The sequence below is a fragment of the Pongo abelii genome, chromosome 12, assembly GCF_028885655.2.
Source record: "Pongo abelii isolate AG06213 chromosome 12, NHGRI_mPonAbe1-v2.0_pri, whole genome shotgun sequence".
Taxonomy (NCBI): Eukaryota; Metazoa; Chordata; class Mammalia; order Primates; family Hominidae; genus Pongo; species Pongo abelii.
This window is the reverse complement of record NC_071997.2, coordinates 68,878,475-68,901,060: the sequence shown is the minus strand read 5'-3', so window position 1 is coordinate 68,901,060 and position 22,586 is coordinate 68,878,475. Positions and strand designations below refer to the sequence as shown.

Genomic DNA, 22,586 nt, shown 5'->3' with positions numbered 1-22,586 from the left:
CCTCACCCATCAGTATGTAGGCTTCCTTCCATCTCATGCCTGTTTTCAGTTCAGCAGGTCTTCTTCTACTGCCCCTGGTGTTCCCAACTTTAGAGCATCCTTAATTAAATATTTCCACAGCATGAAAGGTATCTCACAACTTTTTCTGCAAACTTTCATGTCCCTTTACTGGCACTCTCATGACACATACCATCTTCTACAATATCTGGCTCCTCAAATTTCTGTATCTTTCCAGAATTTTGAGTCATAAATTGGCTGTCATTGGAACTCTCCTCTGCAGGCAATTTATATTCAGGTTTTTCAGCTCTGCTAATTCCTCTTTCCCTCCCATCTTCCAAAATTTGTCCAATTTCAGTTGTCCCCTCTGTCGAAAGGGTTTATACCTTCTTTATTTTTATTCCTTTATTGGCATCTTAGAAGAGTTTTAGGAGGAAGAAAACAAATGTTAAATCTACTTTTACTGAAATTTCAATCTTTATACATTTTAAAGCAGATAAACTTGATGAAAATATCACAGTCATCCTTAATTCTGTATTTGATATGAAGAAACAATACTTTGTAAGGTAAATCATTTTCTTAGTAATGATGCTTAAAAGATATAAATAATATTCTCCTAAATACAAGTGTTACTTTGTATAAAGATTTTTATAAAGATATTTCTTATAAAGTATACTGTATCCTATGTTAATAAGCATTGTTAAAACACACATATTATTCTCCCCCCCAAAATTGTGAAAAACAAAAAACATGAAAATAATCGTATATCTTAGCTATGTTTGAAATGTTATTTTAATATCAAATAGAAATGCCTTTACCATTAGCAATCCTGTACATATTTATGAATATAAATGTTATTATGAAGAATCCCAGAAAAAAAACTGAACATGTATCTTTTTTTTTTTACAGTTCAATAAATTTTATTATTTATTTATTATTTTAGAGACAGGGTCTCACTCTGTCACCTGGGCTAGAGCACAGTGACACGATCTTGGCTCACTGCAGCGTCAACCTCCCAGGCTCATGTGTATCTTAAGAGAGAACAAACATTAAGCCAGTAAGATTAATTTTCAAAACTGAAAACCTAACTCAAGCTGCAAATATTAAGTTAGTAAGAGTAATTAAAAGGAATTATTTTCCATTAACCAATTTTTCATTAAGAATAAAGAAAGAATGCAACTCCAGCTGGAGAATTCAGGCTCTAACCTTTGCTAGTACTTATTTATAATGGTGTAACATATTTGAAAAATATTGAAATTAATCCAGAGCTCATTTACCCGCAATGTGTAAGGTATTCTTCAAAGACCACAGGTGCAGTTCAGTCAAGCAGAAAGACATCTGATGGCAGAAGGAATCTCTGTCCTGTTTAAAAAATAATTAAAAAGAGGTGCCAATTAATTATCTTCTATTGCCAATAAAACCAAGATACCTTAGAAATAGTAAAAAGAATCATTCGCCACAACTGTTATTTGAAATATGGTCCATTAGAATAAACATGCTCTAGTGTATCCTTGGTTAACCATCCAGAAATAAACTCTAGAAAGAGGAAAAATACACTTCTTTTCCTGGATTTAGTATGTCATCACATTGAGAAATGTGGTAAGAAGAATATATATAGTATTTGGGTTTTCAATAGCATATGTTTGGTTAAGGCTCTGAGTATATTTAGAATTATTTAGTATTTAAGCATTTTTTTAAGTTTTATTTTAAGGAAAGGAAACATCTGTTGGTAGTTATTAAGTACGAGCACATTTTGTGGTGCATTTTTTGTATATAAAGCAAATATTTACAATATCCTACATACAAACAGGCTAATTAAAGTGGAATTTGCAAGGTAAATGGTATATAGTTACTATTATAAGAAACATAATTACTTAAAAGTAAACTCTGAAACCACATTAGCATTCAACTTAGTATGTTAATCTGCATGTCATGATGGATCCAGATATTTTATTCTATGGGGTTTTTTTTGAAAAAACAAAATGGTAATAATATACATCCTGTCTTCCCCCTAGCAGGGGCTAGGGATGGAAGTAACTATGAATACTTTTTTTCTTTTAATCAAGTACTACCTCATTGATTTAGACTGATTGGGAGAAGGCTAGTCTGCATTAGAAAAAAGGTCAACATTTTACAAAAGTTTGAAAGGAATTTATATAATTTTCAAATGTTTGCTTGGAAGTACATATAGTACTATACTGTATGTTATACTACATATTAGAAATATATACAATAATTTAAACTGTGGACATTTTCTTTATAGAATCATGAAAGAAATGTTCTTTCCAGTAAACTTCCAAATGACAAAGTTTGAAAAATATTTTAAGACATATTTTAATGGAGGAAAAATCCTTCAGCTTCTTTAACATTAGGAGTGACTAAAAATATTTCCCATAATATCCATATGAGTGATAATCCAAAATAATTTCAGACATAGTACAAACTTCCTCGGCCCGCCCTTCATCCTTACATTTATTTGATCTCAATGCACTTACAATCAAGAAACAGATGCATGTTGAACTAATGAGATACAGTATGCTACGGACTGAAATGGCAGAGCGAAAAATGTGGCAGCACACAAGAGGGGCCCAATGCTGCCTGAACAGCTGGGCTATAAGAAAGCTCAGAGAAGTTGTGAAATGTTAGTGGGTCCTCAAAGAAGGATAGGATTTCACCAGATGATGATGATGATGATGATGATGATGATGATGATGATGAAGATGATGACGATGATGATGATGATGATGGAGAAAAAGATGAGGAAGAAAATGATGGTGATAACACTTACTTGTTCCAAACATTTTACATGTATTAACTCTCTTAATCCTCATAGCTACTCTTTGAGGTAATACCATCAGTATTCCTGTAATGAGGAAACTTAGACACAGAGTGGTAACATAGCTAGCAGGTGGTGGAGGCAGGCTTTGGATCTACACAGACTAGCTCGGGAGTCTGTTTGCAACCACAGTACTCTACTGTATTGGGGTAGACAGAGTTGTGGGAGGGAGTATATATAGATGCAAAGATGGCGTGACCCGGCCGGGCGCGGTGGCTCACGCCTGTAATCCCAGTACTTTGGAAGGCCGAGGCGGGCGGATCACAGGGTCAGGAGATCAAGACCATCCTGGCTAACACGGTGAAACCCCGTCTCTACTAAAAATACAAAAAATTAGCCGGGCGTGGTGGCGGGCGCCTGTAGTCACAGCCACTGGGGAGGCTGAGGCAGGAGAATGGCGTGAACGCGGGAGGCGGAGCTTGCAGTGTGCCGAGATCACTGCCACTGCACTCTAGCCTGGGCGACAGAGCGAGACTCCGTCTCAAAAAAAAAAAAAAAGATGGCATGACCCAAGTATGACAGTAGATTAAAGTGCACAGTGGATAGTGATAGAAAGGTGAAGTAGGAAAGGGTAAGGAGGAAACAGGCTACGATAGTAAAGTTTGGGTTGATCTGAATTTACTTTCTTCCGTGCATTAAATGCCTTTAAAGGTAAGAGATAAAATGAGGAACCCCTCAATCCCCAGATCTGCTCTGCTGTGCCTAGATGCTGGCTGCCATTGTATACAGGTATGGAGTTGGAAAGCTAGTGGACTGCATTACTAAGAGAAAAAATGCAGTTCATTATCAGCAAGCAGTAGAGAAAAAGGGATATTAAACTAGTTACTAATTTTTCAGTTCAACTGAGTATTATCTTTCAGAGTTGTCATTTTGGAAGTGACTCTAGTGAGCCTACTATTACTCAAAATGTTTCCAATGCAGTGTTATTTGGAATTGCTTTCAGTTAGTTTTATGAAGCTTATTTTAGAATTGTCATCTTACAGTTGTTTTTTTCTTAACTAAAATACTTACTGTATTAGAATAAGTAAACTGCAGCCTTTTCACTTGGAAATGTGAGGACTGGAATGTTTGTTTTAAAACATCAGTTAATGAATTAAATATTTATTTTGCATCTATTTAGCTTAATGGGTGGATTCTAGAATCTGCCTGTTTTCTTATTCTAATTTCTCAGCTTAGTAGCTAACTTGGACTAATTACCTAACTTCTCTATTTCTAAGAGTCCCCAGCTATAAAATGGGTATAATAAAATACCTCCATCAGGACTGCTTTCAGGATACACTTACTCAATTACCTTAACACTGTAGTTGCTGCTTGCTGTTACTCAGTATATCCATCACTACGCAAATTTGTACGGAAAAAAAATAATAAATATGATCTCTGACCTTATATGGTAATCTCACAGTATGAAATAAATAAGTACTAAGCACAACAGTAGGTTTATGAAGGAAAAACATCCAGATGTGGAGAAGTTACTACACAAGAGAAGGTATTTGAATTAGGACATGCAAATGGGTTAATATTCCATTCCAAGTAAGAAAGCAAAGAGATGGTAAAACAGGTGTATACTTCCTCTGACACTGAGCATCAAAAGTCACCAACTTCTAGACTATACTAGAAAAATAAAAATATTCCTCAATTTAGTTTTTATTCAGATACCAGTAATACTAATTTATGACAATCTGCATAAGACAAGGCTGAAGTTTAGCTGTTTGTTGCTATATAAAAATGTCTTATCATGTAAATTAAATAGATAAAATTTTATAGATGAAACCAAAAAACTGCACCTTTACTTACATATCAAAAGAAGACAACACTTGAAATTCTGTATTTCAGTTTAAGTCAATTTAGTAATAATTTGTCAAAACTTCCTCCTGATAACAGAAATGGAGAGTGTAGTGTAGTTTTCACTATAATCTGCACTGGCTATTTCTAAGAGGCAGAAAAAACACCTTTTACTTGAAAAACTGATAGATCCACTCCCCATATCTTCACTAAGTTTGAAAGTCCTAAATTAATCAAAAATTACAGTGTTTCAAGGAGAATAAGCAAAATGAGATCTGTGAAGAGCTTCAAAGCCAAGAGTCAAGCCATTAATTCTCTACCTTTGAACATGGGAAATCCTCAGCATAGTACAGTATAGAGTCTATGACCTGGACTTGTCTTCCAGCTCAGCACCCAACGATCCATATCTAGGTCCAATGGTCGTGGGAGGACTGAGAAAAATGTACAAGGTATTTCTCAAAATGCTCTGATGTACAAACAACACTGCTCTAGTTTCCCATTAAAAAGCACAGGACAAAAGAAGGAGAGAGACATTCTTCTCCTACTTTAAAAATGACCCATTTGTGACCTCACAGGGAACCTATCATATAAGGATGGGGAAGCGGGCCAGGCGCAGTGGCTCACACCTGTAATCCCAGCACTTTGGGAGGCTGAGGCAGGCGGATTACTTGAGGCCAAGAGTTCGAGACCAGCCTGGCCTACATGGCAAAACCCCATCTCTACTAAAAATACAAAAATTAGCTGGGCATGGTGGCACGCACCTGTAATCCTAGCTACTTGGGAGGCTGAGGCAGGAGAATCTCTGGAACCCGGGAGGCAAAGATTGCAGTGAGTCAAGATCACGCCACTGCACTCCAGCCTAGGCGACAGAGTGAGACTCCATCTCAAAAAAAAAAAAAAGAAACGGAGAAGTGGCTGCAGGAAGTGGTGTGCAGCAGAAAGTAAGCAGGAATGGTGAATGTGGTGGTATACAGACAAAGCAGAATCTGTATCCAGCAAAAGCAGACATGGGTGTTCAAGGAGTGGCCTATATCATCTGAAGAAACAGCAGCAATAATTAGCAAGTAGTGGGTACATCGATGAGAAGAAAATGGCCAATTTCCATTAGTAGATGACTGGACTGGTTTGTGAACAAAATGTCACAACTCTTGTGGATTCCCCAAGATCTGTGTGATTAAGGAGGGGGCTTTGAAAGTGGTCATGCATTAGCGGGGGAACAGGGGGAAGATAGTCAAATGTGGGTTATTCATCCTTCTTTTTTCCTTAATTTCAAATATCTGCCAAGAAAACCAGGTAAAACTAAAGAAAATTAATGGAGTAAATAAAACAAGTTTGTAAAAATCTTTAATAATAACTAGATGGGCAAGGTGGGAGAGGACCAAATAAATATCCTTTTTAGTCTTCAAGCATTATATGTCATGCAGGTTTTTTGAAAGACACAAGTTTTTTAAAGAGCTCTAAACATCTTGAATCTTACTCAAGTGTGCCACCAGTTAAAAAGAATGCTGGTAATTTTCTGGTTTGAAAAATCCGCCTGGAGGAAGTAGTCAAGACTCAGCTTGTATTATTCAAATATTGTATTCATGCATAAATAGTTGTTTTGAAGGAGAGAAGAAAAGAATTTCAGAAGAATGCTGGATTCTGCATTTTCAGAAGGGGGTGTGGGCAGGGATTAAAAACGTAGTGAAATAGTCAGGGGGCATCTACCAAAGTAAGCTGAGCAATGCTGCCCCACTCAGTGCCCTTGTACATTTCTCTGAGCAATAAAACCCAATGCACATGGCATAGAACTGTAATAAAAGTAGCTGTACTGGGAGAAATTAATGAAAGAATGAAAGAATAAAATATATAGCAAGTTGCCCAACTATTAAATATTGAATCGGAAAAAGAATTATCCAAATGAAAATAGTAGAATGAAAAACCCAAACAAAAAATCACCTATAATGTAACTTCATTTATTTTTAAACACCTTTTTAACTTTTACAATTTCCTCTTTAATTACATAAGACATTGATGACAGTCTCAGAAGGCCATTTTGAATCCAAGCTTCCTACATGAGACAATAAACAGCATGATTTAAATTGAGCTTCACATACATTTAGAATGACTGCTCTTTTTTATACAGGGGACAATCTATGATTGCCCAAATTTTGAGGACAGAGATGTGAGAATTCTAGAAATCCCCTTTTCACTCTATACTTACATCCTTAAAAAATTTCAATTTTTAATACCTTCACTCCAATTTGGGTTACATTAGAGTAAATTAATATTTATTTGTCTTAAGAATAATTTTACCATATAGACTAAATTTTGAGAAAGTAACATGCAAAATAGAAATAGTTTCACTACTATACTGTTGATAATCTCCTTTTGAAAAATAAAATATATGTTTTAGAAGTAGAGATTACTTGCCACTGAATAAATCTGCAAAATACCTGTACTCTGCCAGGGTAAAGTATGCTATGCAGTTCCCCGGTTTCTTAAGTCAGCTATTTTGGCAGCCATGGGAAGGACAGGAAGCTTGAGGGCACAGAAAACCCAAATGTGAAACATGATAGCAAAGAAAGAATTAAGAAATAGAAGATATTGCTGTAGTTATAACAAGGATAAATGATAGCATGGCATCCATAAGACATTTAACATGGATGTATATTAGCAGAAGACTGCAAAGAACCTAAGGTAAATAAGGAGACCTCAAGCTTGGACTAACCTATTGTACCCAAAGAATGGAGTACTAGAAACAATGGCTCATTTGTACCTCACAGGGCCTTATGAGATCTAAATACCAATTAAATATCACAATTTGAGCACTTTATGTATATGTTTACTGAGTCACAGATACAAAGTTTTATAGAATGGGCCTCTACTATCAAACACCATATAATCAGGGTAGCAGATAAAATAATCACAAAAACAATACGAAGTGTGTAGTAAATGCTAATTTGGTAACATACACAAAGGGCTGGGGGGGTTCAAAGGGCATTTGAGGATTGTCAGACTTTGCTAGAGGGAAATAGATAAAAAGGAGGGAACAATACCCAAAAGTATAAATTAGAAAGATGCAAGGCTTATTTGACGAATAATAAGCAATCTGGTTTGATGCACAGGTAGAAGAGATAAATCAGGGCCATAATAAGGAAGTCTTTGCCAAGCTCAGGAATTAGGACTTTATATTTGCTAGGTAGCTAATTAGGAATAATGAAGTTTCTGATCTGGGAAGGTATTTTTAAAAAGAATAATTAATAGATCAGAATTATTGTTGGAAGATTAACTGGTGGGTAAAATATTGGAGGAGTGAAGGAAAGTTTGATATGAGTGATCTGTTAGAAAGGTATTAAAGGAACGGATAACACTAATATTCAGTAACAAGGACCTGAATTGTGGTGGTGGCAGCTGGAATATAACGAAAGAAAGGGATGTAAGTGATCTTTTAAAGAAAGAGTCGACAGCATATGGGCACTGATGATTTGTAAGAGGCAGTGTAAGGGAGTAAGAGAGAAGAATCTGGAGTGACCATCAATGGATGGGGATCTGGTTACTGCTCATATAGTGACCCTTGCCTTGACCATGCCTTCACTGAACAGGCATGCCTGCATCATCATGTGCCCAGTAAATGGGTACCAGTGCATTCCATCTGTTCACAATGACTGCCTCAACTACTGAACCCACACACCTCAATGTTCCTAGCGACTAACCTGGCTACGTGGTCTCCTGTTTTACTTCTGCCTTGCCCCTCAGTTTGTAACTCTGGCTCTTCTTCTTAAACTGTGATTCAACTTCTTCATCCTGTCAAAGGACCCATGAATACTATTCTTCTTGGCCACATCGAGTTCCCAGGAACCCCTTACCCAGACTTGTTCCCACCTAGTTGATCCTAGTTTCAAGGGCAGGACTTGGATTGAAACACACATAGAAACAGGTTAGTCTAGAAGAAGAGCAAGTTTTGTTAATAAGTTGAATTTTAGACTCAGTGGGAGATTAAGGTACAAGGAAATGCTCTGGGTAGATATGTCTAGCTGGTAGCTAGAAATACAGGAGAGGCCTGGACTACATAAAAACTACTTTGGAATTTTCTAAATAGAGAGGAAAGCCATTGAGTAAGATCACAGAAGAAAAATAAAGTCAAAGATAGATAGTCTGGTAATTCTCCAATAAAGAGTTAATTTAAAAGACAGACCAAGATAATATAGTGTCAAGAAAGCCTTGAAAGAGAAAATGGTGTGTGTGTGTGTGTGTGTGTGTGTGTAAAGTGATTATACAGTGATCAAACTCGTTGGTTCTGAATTTTAATGCAGAGATGACCTCAATATGATTTAATGAGAAGTAATGTTTTATCAAGTACATAGAGATTAAGTCCGCTAAAGGTGTGGTTCTACTGTTCTGAATGCTGGGCTCTAAGCCAAAAATGCCTTCATTCTAATCCTGCTATGACAAACTTACTCCAAATCATTTAACCTCTGCCTCAATTTCCCCACCTGCAAAATCAGGGATAATGATATCGACCTACATTTGTAAGGGTGTTGTAAGGATTAACTAGTGTGTACAATGCTTTGAAGATTAAAAGTGCTGAACATTATTAGTGAGTATTACATAACTAATTGTCTGTAATACTAAAAATGTTATCCTTTAAGTTTAGGCAAATAGCAGTTATCAAATAAATGTTCTAGCTCCCTTAGTGACATTTAGCTTCTAATGTTAATATTAAATTTATTATTGAATGTGTATCTAGATCTCTTTTACAACTGTCATCTCATGGCATATAAAGTTCTAAATCAGTTCAGAAGCCTAGGACACTTTTTCAACCTAAATATTAAGTGTAAGTATTCAGGACATATTTATTTGAAAATGAGCACCCACTGCAAGTATTCAATAAATACCAAAGGTAACATTTTTAATTATAAAATTTCAGATTTAACAAATAACACCAAGCAACTAAATAGAAGCAAAATGCAAAAGCACAAAGCATTATGTTAAAAATACTAAGTCCCTATTTTTAAAACAAGCTTTAGAACCTAAAAGTGTGCAAAAAATGAAGAGAGAAAGCCAGGTGCAGAGGCTTACATCTATAATCCAAGGACTTTAGGAGGCCGAGGTAGAAGGATTGCTCTAAGTCAGGAGTTCAAGATCAGCCTGGGCAACATAGTAAGACCCCATCTCTACAAAAAATAAATAAAAATTAGGCAGGTGTGGTGGCACCTGCCTGTACTCCTAGATACTCAGGAGGGTGACAGAGGAGGATGGCTCAAGACCAGGAGTTGGAGAGTGCAATGAGCTATGGTCCTACCACTGCACTCCAGCCTAGATGACAGAGCAAGACCAAGTTTCAAAAAAAAAAACAAAAAAAAATTTTAAATGCATTAGGCCTCTGTCTGGTCCTTTGTTTCTTTCTTTCTTTTTTGGAGATGGAGTTTCACTCTTGTCAGCCAGGTGGGAGTGCAGTGGCGCGATCTCAGCTCACTGCAACTTCCACCTCCCGGGTTCAAGCAATTCTCCTGCCTCAGTCTCCCAAGTATCTGGGATTACAGATGTCAGCCACCACATAAGGTTAATTTTGTATTTTTAATAGAGACAGCATTTCACCATGTTGGCCAGGCTGTTCTCAAACTCCTGACCTCAGGTAATCCACCGGCCTCAGCTTCCCAAAGTGCTGGGATTACAGGTATGAGCCACCGTGCCTGACTGGTCTTTTGTTTCTTCTCAGGTTTTAAAATTACAATAGTAACACATACTTATTGTTTTTTTAAAAATGCAAACATATAGAAGTATTTGATGTAAAAATTAATGTGTTCTCCTCCAAGCTGCCCTCCTCACTCTGAAGGAAGCCATTGCACAGTGTAGCATGTGGCCTTCCAGAATTTCTAAATGTACTTACAACACGTGCACACCCATACTGACTTGTTTGTTTTGTGTTTTTATAAAGATAAAATTTTACTATATATACAACTTGCTTTGTTCACTGAACACCACATCATGGATACTCTGTTAGCATACACAGATAGATCTACCTAATTTTTTAATAGCCACAATATGTTCAATTGAACAGTGACCATAATTGACTTATCCATTCTCTTAATAAACAACAATCTGTTTCTAATTTTTACCTTACAAATAATATAACCATGAAAATATACATGCACACTTTACATTTTGATAGGTATTGCCAAATTAGCCTCCAAAATGATTGGTAAATTTACATTTCCACCCATAACATGACTGTACTTTTTCCTATATCCTCAACAGCATGCAGCATTATCCAAGTTTTAAGTTGTTGCCAACATGGTAGGTGAAAATTTATCTTGTAATTTTAAGTTTCATTTTTCCATTCATTAATGAAACCAAACATCTTTTCATGGATTTTTAAAACAATTTGTTCCCTCTATAAATTACCTGTTCCTATATTTTGCTCATCTTTCTATTAAGTTCTTTATTCCTATGTGTGTATGAATAATATTAATCCTTTGTTATGAAGTTTGTGCATGTTTAGTCATTTAAAATTTTTTACACTAACATTATATATAAAGAAAATAAGAGAATGTAGAATCTGATTTAAAAAAAATAAAACTGGGCATAACATAAAAAGCTCTTTAAACTCAATTAAGCTAGTGCTGTGCAAAGTGCCAAAGAGATTTAGACCCCAGCCAGACTGTGGTTCTTCACAGCTGCTAACCACTGGTCAGATGATGCTATTTCAACATGAAGCAAAAGGTGACAGATTTCTAAGATAATCTGTGCACCGTTCTTACTAAAAGAGGTTAGAACAAATTCTATGCCTAGAAAGAAAAGTAGAAATCCCTTCACTTTCATCAAAGAATTGTGGCAAAAATCTTTTAAAATCTTTTGTTTTAGTTAAATTTGGAAAATATTTCTCTAGGGCATTGTTCAAATGGTTTAATTCACTTAGTTAAATAGATCTTGTCAATTTAACATTTTCCGTATTATAAGCAGTTTTGACATTTAGACAATTTATCAATGGCTTCTTCATTGTGGTCTGCTTCCTCTTCTTTCTACTCTTTACATGCAACAAATTAAATTTCACTAATATTTAAAGATCGGTGCTGACCTTTGCAGAGTCATTTTCTAGGTTCCTATTAATACAAACATCTTGTTTGCTAATGCTCATTTTAAATATTTTGCTGCACACAATTTTCCATTATCCCAAAGAGACTTGTATCTAGTTGAAGTGCATTTTTTCCATGACCTCAAAAAATAATTGCAATAGTTTATATCAGGCATTGGGGGGAGGTATGCCTGCATAAGCAAATAATAATAATAATCATCATCACCTCTCACCACCTCCACTCAACACAGATACCTACTTTTCTGATCTTCAAAAATATGAACTTCATTCTTTTTAGGATGTACCTCAACCACAACAATAAAAGGACAAGGAAAACAGAAATGTTAGCAATGTAACAATGATAATTCTAGATTAAAACTCTATAAATATAATTTTATGCTACACTTGAATAAATTGAAAAAACGTACCTTTGAAGAGAAAATAAATTGAATTTCAGGAATAACTCCTAAATAGCTAAAATAAAGGCAAGAGAACACTGAAATGCTCTTATCTAAACCAATGCTTAAATACCAAAATAATTTGTCAATTCAGGGTTATTGTTTTGAAAAGCATAGAAATCAACGACTGCTATGAAGTGAGCTCAAATGTAAAAAAAAAAAAAAAAAGAAATCCTTATCTACAAATAGAAAAGATAGTGGAAAATTTTGGAGTGGCCTGCAGCTATACCACCTCTACCTTGTCAGATTTCACTTGTCAACACTTTGATGACAGATTGCTACCCACTCCTCTGAAAAACAAACTCTAGTAACTGCTGAAAGAAATGGCTTCTTATAAAAAGTGAAATATCTCATGCAACTTGATAGTTGTATACTTTTAAATATTTCTTTTCCAAATGAGACCTGAAAAACTTTTTTCTATGGCTTCTAGAAAAACTTGGAAGCTAAAGAACCCTCCTAACATGGGGAATAGAAAGGTGGATAACATTTTAAAATACTTACTAAATGCACTTTATATTCATTATTTCATTTAATCCTCACAAGAGCCTTCTGAAATTACGTACTAAATTGTGTGTGTGTGTGTGTGTGTGTGTGTGTGTGTGTGTGTTATGTATTTTATTCATGTATTCTTAAAAATATTTTTCTGGGCAGGGAATAGCAGTTTCTCCAAAGAGTCCATGTACCTCCTCTCCCATAAATCAACTCTGAGAGACCCTAAACCCCTTAATTTATAAATATGGAAACTGAAATCTATGAGGGTAAAGTAATTTGCACAAATTCAATCATCTTGTTAGAGGAACAATTAGGACTAAAATTTCTGTCCACAGATTATCTGTGCAGTGCTCTTTCAACTCTCTCTCCCTCTGCCTAAATGCTGTGCTAAATGGAGCCTTTTGACCCCTGAGACAAATGTCAGTTTAGACTTGTATAATTAATCCATGGAAAGGGATATCGATGGAAACTATCTTCTGACCAACTTTTACTTTAATTTACTTTGCTTAGAAAGCTCTCGGAGAAAGTTAACTGAATGACTAAGGAGTGTTTTAAATTAGTATATCAATAATTTATAAGTAAATTGATGTATCTAAATATCGGATTAAATTTCATATTTCTTATGCCCTAAAGAATCTTCCCACTATTGCTTAGCAAACTTCACAGATGATATAAAAGTAAGCTCCAATATGAATTATTAATATTTATGGCTGATTGGTAAACAAATTAAGGTCTTCCTGTTAAGTTATTGTGTTATATCGCAGAAGCTTTATTTCTATTTTGACTACCCTTATTTGGTAGTGGCACCCATTAAGTTCTCAGCCCCTTAGTCTTTATGACAAGTTCTTAACGAAATGTAAACAAGCCCTAAATAGTCACAGTTTATAAGAATTCTGCAGTGAATTATTTAATATTGTAATTGGATCTTCCTTAATACTCTTTCTTCCCTGATTGTTTGCTTCCAACTTTACTAACGGTTTGTCACAGTGTTCTTACTTACATAAAATTTTTAGTATTTTGTTTCAATGGTTGCATAGAGAACCAAAGTAGATAACTTAGGAAAGAACAGCCTTTTCTTATTGAAATGAAAGCCTGTGAATAAACCACCAAGGTCTCCTGAGAAGGGATCAATTTCACCGTACTATATTTAACACAGGCATACATCATCACAGCTTAAAATGTTAATTCCCTAATATAGTAGGAAATTATTACCTGATATTTAAAAATCAGTAGACTAAAATAAGGAAGATTCTAGATTATGATCATGTTTTGCCCTAAAGCCCAAACAAGTTACAGATTAATAAAAAATGTTTCCTATGCTTTATAATTCTATATTAAGACATAGAAGAGTAAATGGAAAAACATATTTGAAAATTTGTGGCAAGTAACTGTTCAATAAATGTGCTTCTCTTTCATGAACATTCAATATCCTTAAAATAATGAGTCTGATCTCAAAAATACCTACGTGAAAAAAGGAGTTTCACTGGATATCATTTTATCTTCTAATTATTTTTAGTATGGTTCAACTTACATTTACAAAGCATCTACTAAGTGCAACCACTGAGCGGCACCATGCTAGGCATTCACAATAGGAAGTTAATAAACCAAAGAACTTGTTCTTGAGGATATCAAAACTTAGTGGGGAGCTTGGGGATGGAGGAGAAAAATAATGAATACAATTACATCAGAGTATGGCAAATAAAATAGAACCATGTCCAGGAATTTAGTACAAAGAAGAGAGTTATAATTTCTAGCATTTAACAAAATCTCTATCGCAATAAAAATAGAAATCATATATTCATTTTCAGAACCTGAAACTTCTTTAAAGAAAATGAATATCAAGCATGTGATCCACACAAATTTACTAATTCTAAAGTCACTGTAATTCACATTTGATAGTTTCTGAAATTTTATGCATCTTATAATCAATGTGTACATTTAATATAGTGTTGCTTTTTTTCATCAAACTTGCACCTAAATGAACAGTACCTTACAACCAATGGTAAATTAGAAGCAAGGAAACATGGTATATGCCAATGCTTGATTTCCTTTGGCAGCAAGACCGGCTCCAAATAACTTGGCAACATATACAAAGTCCTACACAGAGGATCATCCAAAAAAAGATGGGGGATTGAGCACATGTAGTTATTTGCACTCCCTCCCAAATTCTCACAAAAATGATAAAGGAAAAAAAAAAAACCTCACAAGGCAAAAGAATTAGTGGCAAGATAACCACAAAACAGATGTCATCAAAATTTTGGAGGGTAAAAAGCAGGTGGGCAAGAGATAACTGACAATAGATCTGAGAAAGCAGAAAGCAAGTACCAATGGCGGGGTGGATGAAGTCAAAAAGCACACATACTGGAACCCTAGAAAAGCTCAGAAACTGGAAGCACCAAGTACTTCTGAAGAAATGGCTGTGCTTAGAACTGAAAACAAGAGAACTGTTTGAAAGTCTATGGATATAATACTTAGAATTCTAGGTGCTCTTCCCTGCCAACACAGTTGGCCAGTGATCTCTCCCTACCACAGAAGAAAATTGAAAATGGACTCGTGAGAGGTTATATCAGAGCATCTTTAGAAGTAAAACATTGCTGAGAGTGGGAAGACTACGCTGAAAACAAGGAGAAAAGGAACTCCTGGAAATAAAAATATGAGAGCCAAAACAAAAACAAACAAAAGAAGACTTGAAAGATACTTCTGAGGAAGTCTCCCAGAAGAAAAAAAGAAACATACAGAGAAAGACAGAGAGAGAAGGAGTTTGGGTGATCAGTCACAGTTATTCTTAGTCAGACATCAGACTAAGACAAAAAACAGAGACAATGGAAGGAAAGAAATTATGAAGAAATAATGCAAGAAAATTCCCCAGAACTGAAGTACATGATTTTCTCTGTTGAAAGAAATCACTAAGTACCCAATACAATGAATTACAAAAGATACAATCCCTGTGCATATTGTTGTGAAATCTCAAAATACTGGAGATAAATAAAATATACTAAAAGTTTGCAGAGAAGGAAAAAAAATAGGTCACATAAAAAGGATCAGGGCAACAGACTTTCTCAATTGCAACACTGGGAGTTGTTAGAAGACAAAGGAGTTGTGCTTTCAACTTCTGAAAGAAAATTATTTCCTACCTATAATTCTATATCTAGCCAAATTGTCACTCGAGTGTGAGGTTAGAAAAAGACATTCAGAGGACCAAAGTCTCAAAAATTAATAATCATGTATTATTTTTAAGGAAGTTACTGGAGGATGTGTCATACCAAAGGATGAAATAAACCCAAGAAGGCGGATGATATAGAATCCAGGAAGGGAACAAAACTGGACGGAGAATTAGTTTGACGAACTGACAGAAGTAGGCTTCAGAAGGTGGGTACTAACAAACTCCACTGAGCTAAAGAAGCATGTTCTACCACAATGCAAGGAAGCTAAGAACCTTGAAAAAAGGTTAGAGGAATTGCTAACTAGAATAACCAGTTTAGAGAACAACATAAATGACCTGATGGAGCTGAAAAACACAGCACGAGAATTTCATGAAGCATACACATGTATAAATAGCGGAACTGGTCAAGTGGAAGAAAGGATATCAGAGATTGAAGATCAACTTAATGAAATAAAGTGTGAAGACAAGATTAGAGAAAAAAGAATGAAAAGGAACGAACAAAGCTTGCAAGAAATATGCGACTGTGTGGAAAGACCAAGTCTACATTTGATTGGTGTACCTGAAAGTGACGAGGAGAATGGGAGCAAGTTGGAAAACACTCTTCAGGGTATTATCCAGGAGTATTTCCCTAACCTATCAAGACAGGCCAACATTCAAATTCAGGAAATACAGAGAACACCACAAAGATGCTCCTCGAGAAGAGCAACCCCAAGACAAATGATAGTCAGATTCACCAAGGTTGAAATGAGGGAAAAAATGTTAAGGGAAGCCAAACAGAAAGGTCGGGTTACCCACAAAGGAAAGCCCATCAGGCTAACAGCAGATCTCTCTGCAGAAATCCTACAAGCCAGAAGAGATTGGGGGCTAATAATCAACTATCTTAAAGAAAAGAATTTTCAACCCAGAATTTCATATGTAACCAAACTAAGCTTCATAAGTGAAGGAGAAATAAAATCCTTTATAGACAAGCAAATGCTGAGGGATTGTGTCACCACCAGGCCCACCTTACAAGAGCTCCTGAAGGAAGCGCTAAATATGGAAAGGAAAAGCCAGTACCAGCCACTGCAAAAACAAAGCAAAATCTAGAGACCATTGACACTATCAAGAAACTGCATCAACTAATGGGCAAAATAACCAGCTAACATCATAATGACAGGATCAAATTCACACATAACAATATTACCCTTAAATGTAAACTGGTCAAATGCTCCAATTAAAGGGCACAGACTGGCAAACTGAATAGAGACAGGACCCATCGGTGTGGTGTGTTCAGGAGACCCATCTCACATGCAAAGACACACATAGGCTCAAAATAAAGGGATGCAGGAATATTTACCAAGCAAATGGAAAGCAAAAAAAGCAGGGGTTGCAATCCTAGTCTCTGACAAAACACACTTTAAACCAACAAAGATCAAAAAAGACAAAGAAGGGCATTACATAATGGTAAAGGGTTGAATTCAACAAGAAGAGCTAACTATCCTAAATATATATGCACCCAGTACAGGAGCACTCAGATTCATAAAGCAAGTTCTTAGAGACCTACAAAGAGATTTAGACTCCCACACAATCATAGTGGGAGACTTTAACATCCCACTGTCAATATTAGGCACATCAACAAGACAGAAAATTAACAAGGATATACAGGACTTGAACTAACCTCTGGACCAAGCAGACCTAATAGACATCTACGGAACTCTCCACCCCAAGTCAACAGAATACACATTCTTCTCAGCACCACATAGCACTTATTCTAAAATCAACCACATAATTGGAAGTAAAACACTCCTAAGCAAATGCAAAAGAATGGAAATCAAAACAGTTTCTCAGACCACAATGCAATCAAATCAGAACTCAGGATTAAGAAACTCACTCAAAACCACACAACTACATGGAAACTGAACAACCTGCTCCTGAATGTCTACTGGGTAAATAACAAAATTAAGGCAGAAATAAGTAAGTTCTTTGAAACCAGTAAGAACAAAGACACAACGTACCAGAATCTCTGGGACACAGCTAAAGCAGTGTTTAGAGGAAAATTTATAGCACTAAATGCCCACAAGACAAAGCAGGAAAGATCTAAAACTGACACCCTAACATCACAATTAAAATAATTAGAGAAGAGCAAACAAATTCACAAGCTAGCAGAAGGCAAGAAATAACTAAGATCAGAGCAGAACTGAAGGAGATAGAGACACGAAAAGCCTTTCAAAAAAATCAGTGAATCCAGGAGCTGGTTTTTTTGAAAGCATTAACAAAATAGATAGACTGCTAGCCAGAATAATAAAGGAGAAAAGAGAGAAGAATCAAATAGACACAATAAAAAAAGATAAAGGGGAGATCACCACTGATTCCACAGAAATACAAACTACCATCAGAGAATACTATAAACACCTCTACACAAATAAGCTAGAAAATCTAGAAGAAATGGATAAATTCCTAGACACATATACCCTCCCAAGACTAAACCAGGAAGAAGTTGAATCCCTGAATAGACCAAAAACAAGTTCGGAAATTGAGGCAGTAATATATAGCCTACCAACCAAAAAAAGCCAAGGACCAGACTGATTCACAGCCGAATTCTACCAGAGGTACAAAGAGCAGCTGGTACCATTCCTTCTGAAACTATTCCTAACAACAGAAAAAAAAAAAAAAGCAACTCCTCCTTAACTCATTTTATGAGGCCAGCATCATCCTCATACCAAAACCTGGCAGAGACACAGCAAAAAAAGAAAATGTCAGGCCAATATCTCTGATGAACATCAATGCAAAAATCCTTATACAAATACTGGCAAACCGAATCCAGCAGCACATTAAAAAGATTCTCCACCACGATCAAGTCGGCTTCCTCTCTGGGATGCAAGGCTGGTTCAACATACACAAATCAATAAGCATAATTAATCACATAAACAAAACCAATAACAAAAACCACATGATTATCTCAATAGATGCAGAAAAGGCCTTTGATAAAATTCAACATTCCTCCACGCTAAAAACACTTAATAAACTAGGTATTGGTGGAACATATCTCAAAATAACAAGAGCTATTTATGACAAATCCACAGCCAGTATCATACTGAATGGGCAAAAGCTGGATGCATTCCCTTTGGAAACCAGCATAAGACAAGGATGCCCTCTCTCACCACTCCTATTCAACATAGTATTGGAAGTTCTGGCCAGGGCAACCAGGAAAAAGAAAGAAATAAAGGTATTCAAATAGGAAGAGAGGAAATCAAATTATCTCTGTTTGCAGATGACATGATTGTATATTTAGAAAACCCCATCATCTGGCTTGGCGAGGTGGCCCACGCCTGGAATCCCAACACTTTGGGAGGCCAAAGCAGGCAGATCACAAGGTCAGCCATTCAAGACCAGCCTGGCCAACATGGCAAACCCTGTCTCTACTAAAAAATACCAAAAAAAATTCACCAGGCATGGTGGCGGGTGCCTGTAGTCCCAGCTACTTGGGAGGCTGAGGCAGAAGAATGGCATGAACCTGGGAGGCGGAGGTTACAGTGAGCTCAGATCAAGCCACTGCACTCCACCCTGGAGGACAGAACAAGACACCGTCTCAAAAAATAAATAAATAAATAAAACTCCATTGTCTCAGCCCAAAATCTCCTTAAGCTGATAAGCAACTTCAGCAAAGTCTCAGGATACAAAATCAATGTGCAAAAGTCACATGCATTCCTATACAACAGTAATAGACAAACAGCCAAATCATGAGCAAACCCCCATTCACAATTGCTACAAAGATAATAAAATACCTAGGAATCCAACTTACAAGGAATGTGAAGGACCTCTTCAAGGAGAACTATAAATCACTGCTCAAGGAAATCAGAGAGGACACAAACAAATGGAAAAACATTCCATGCTCATGGATAGAAAGAATCAATATCATGAAAATGGCCATACTTCCCAAAGTAATTTATAGATTCAATGGTATTCCCATCAAGCTACCATTGACTTTCTTCACAGAATTAGAAAAAAACTACTTTAAATTTCATATGGAACCAAAAAAGAGCCCGTATAGCCAAGACAATCCTAAGCAAAAAGAACAAAGCTGAAGGCATCACGCTACCTGACTTCAAACTATACTACAAGGCTACAATAACCAAAACAGCATGGTACTGGTACCAAAGAAGATATATAGACCTATGGAACAGAACAGAAGCCTCAGAAATAACACTACACATCTACAACCATCTGGTCTTTGACAAACCTGACAAAAACAAGCAATGGGGAAAGGATTCCCTATTTAATAAATGGTGTTGGGAAAACTGGCTAGCCATATGTAGAAAACTGAAACTGGACCCCTTCCTTACACCTTATACAAAAATTAACTCATGATGGATTAAAGATTTAAATGTAAGACCTAAAACTATGAAAACCCTAGAAGAAAACATAGGCAATACCATTCAGGACATAAGCATGGGCAAGGACTTCATGACTAAAACACTACAAGCAATTGCAACAAAAGTCAAAATTGACAAACGGGATCTAATTAAACTAAAGAGCTTCTGCACAGCAAAAGAAACTATCATCAGAGTGAACAGGCAACCTACAGAATGGGGGAAAATTTTTGCAAACTATCCATCTGACAAAGGGCTAATATCCAGAATCTACAAAGAACTTAAATTTACAAGAAAAAAATAACCCCATCAAAAAGTGGGCAAATGATATAAACAGACACTTTTCAAAAGAAGACATTTATGCAGCCAACAGACATATGAAAAAAAGCTCATCATCACCGGTTATTAAACAAATGCAAATCAAAACCACAATGAGATACTATCTTATGCCAGTTAGGATAGCAATCATTAAAAAGTCAGGAAACAGATACTGGAGAGTATGTGGAGAAACAGGAACGCTTTTACACTGTTGGTGGGAGTGTAAATTAGTTCAGTCACTGTGTCAGACAGTGTGGCGATTCCTCAAGGATCTAGAACTAGAAATACCACGTGATCCAGCAATCCCATTACTGGATATACACCCAAAGGATTATAAATCATTCTACTATAAAGACATATGCAAATGTATGTTTATTGCAGCACTATTCACAATAACAAAGACTTGGAACCAACACAAATGCCCATCAATGTTAGACTGGATAAAGAAAATGTGGCACATATATACCATGGAATATTATGCAGCCATAAAAAACTAATGAGTTTATGTCTTTTGCAGGGGCATAGATGAAACTGGAAACCATCAGTCTCAGCAAACTAACACAGCAAAAGAAAACCAAACACCTCATGTTCTCACTCGTAAGTAGGAGTTGAACAATGAGAACATATGGGCACAGGGAGGGGAATTTCACACACTGGGGCCTGTTGGGAGTTGGGGGGCAAGGGGAGGGATAGCGTTAGGAGAAATACCTAATGTAGATGATGGGTTGATGGGTTCAGCAAACCACCATGACACATGTATACCTATGTAACAAACCGCACATTCTGCACATGTATCCCAGAACTTAAAGTATAATTTTTAAAAATTAAAAAAAAAGAATCCAGGAAATCAGGGATTCAACACAAGAACAAAGAAAAAAGAATTTCCAGAATAATGATTAAAGGAAATCCTACAAGGATATCTGTGTCTCATGAGGAAGACAATAAATTCAGGTTTAAGCAGGAGAGCAAAGAAGTTTCAGAGGGATAGCTTCAAGGAAAAATAAAATTCACAGAGTAATAGAGGCCTGAGGCTTCTGAACTTACTTAAAGAAGACTTACACTTCTGGGGAAGTTGGGACTGAAGAAATAATAGGTCTATTAAAAAAGCATATTTAAAAAGTAAAGGCAATTATTTACTGCAGAGAAAAAACATGTACAAAAAATATAGTATGCTACATGATTATATCGGCTTTGCTTTGAATATTTGCATCGTTAGAAAAATGTAAACATACAATATTGATTAACCAAAAATGGTGGCATAACCATGTTGGAGGGGAGAAACGAAGTATATTGGGGAGATGATGAGTGCTGAAGTAGGGGTTGTTGAGGCTCAGATCACTAGACCCCAGAGTATGGCACTCTGGCGTGCTGAGCACTTCAAATGGGATTTGAAGGCCTCTGAAGCAAGGTATCTCAGATGTTCTACTGCTCTCCTGTCTCCCTCCTCTTTTTCCCCCAAAAGTAATTCACAGAAACCAGCATTCCTCTTCCTCAAGTGTCATAGACACAAGAACTCCTTTCCCTAAAAGCAAGCCGTAAAACCTAGAAGGTTACTCTCTCCTTTCTCTCTTGAAGACCCTCATTCCACAGGGGTCCTGCCCCATACTTCTTTTTTTTTTATTATTATACTTTAAGTTTTAGGATACATGAGCACAATGTGCAGGTTAGTTACATATGTATACATGTGCCATGCTGGTGTGCTGCACCCATTAACTCGCCATTTAGCATTAGGTGTATCTCCTAATGCTATGCCTCCCCCCACCCCCCACCCCACAACAGTCCCCAGAGTGTGATCTTCCCCGTCCTGTATCCATGTGTTCTCATTGTTCAATTCCCATCTATGAGTGAGAACATGCAGTGTTTGGTTTTTTGTCCCTGCGATAGTTTACTGAGAATGATGATTTCCAATTTCATCCATGTCCCTACAAAGGACATGAACTCATCATTTTTTATGGCTGCATAATATTCCATGGTGTATATGTGCCACATTTTCTTAATCCAGTCTATCATTGATGGACATTTGGCTTGGTTCCAAGTCTTTGCTATTGGGAATACTGCCCCAATAAACATACGTGTGCATATGTCTTTATAGCAGCATGATTTATAGTCCTTTGGGTATATACTCAGTAATGGG

The 22,586-nt window shown here is 36.3% G+C and overlaps 1 protein-coding gene across 21 annotated transcripts in view; it reads right to left on the bottom strand.

The window, feature by feature from the left end:
• WDPCP (WD repeat containing planar cell polarity effector) overlaps positions 1 to 22,586 on the bottom strand; it is a 720,444-nt gene that overhangs the window by 377,667 nt on the left and 320,191 nt on the right. For 19 of the 21 annotated variants that reach the window (XR_008522114.1, XR_008522111.2, XR_010136176.1 and 16 more), the window contains one exon: positions 1,275 to 1,359. Coding sequence is in view for 16 of the 21 variants with exons in the window: in XM_054547451.2 (XP_054403426.1) it covers positions 1,275 to 1,359 (85 nt within the window). In the remaining 5 variants the exon portion in view is untranslated. Of the gene's footprint in view, positions 1 to 6; positions 413 to 962; positions 1,029 to 1,274; positions 1,360 to 22,586 lie in introns of all 21 variants that reach the window. The other 2 variants (XM_054547461.2, XM_054547462.2) reach the window with 2 other exon arrangements.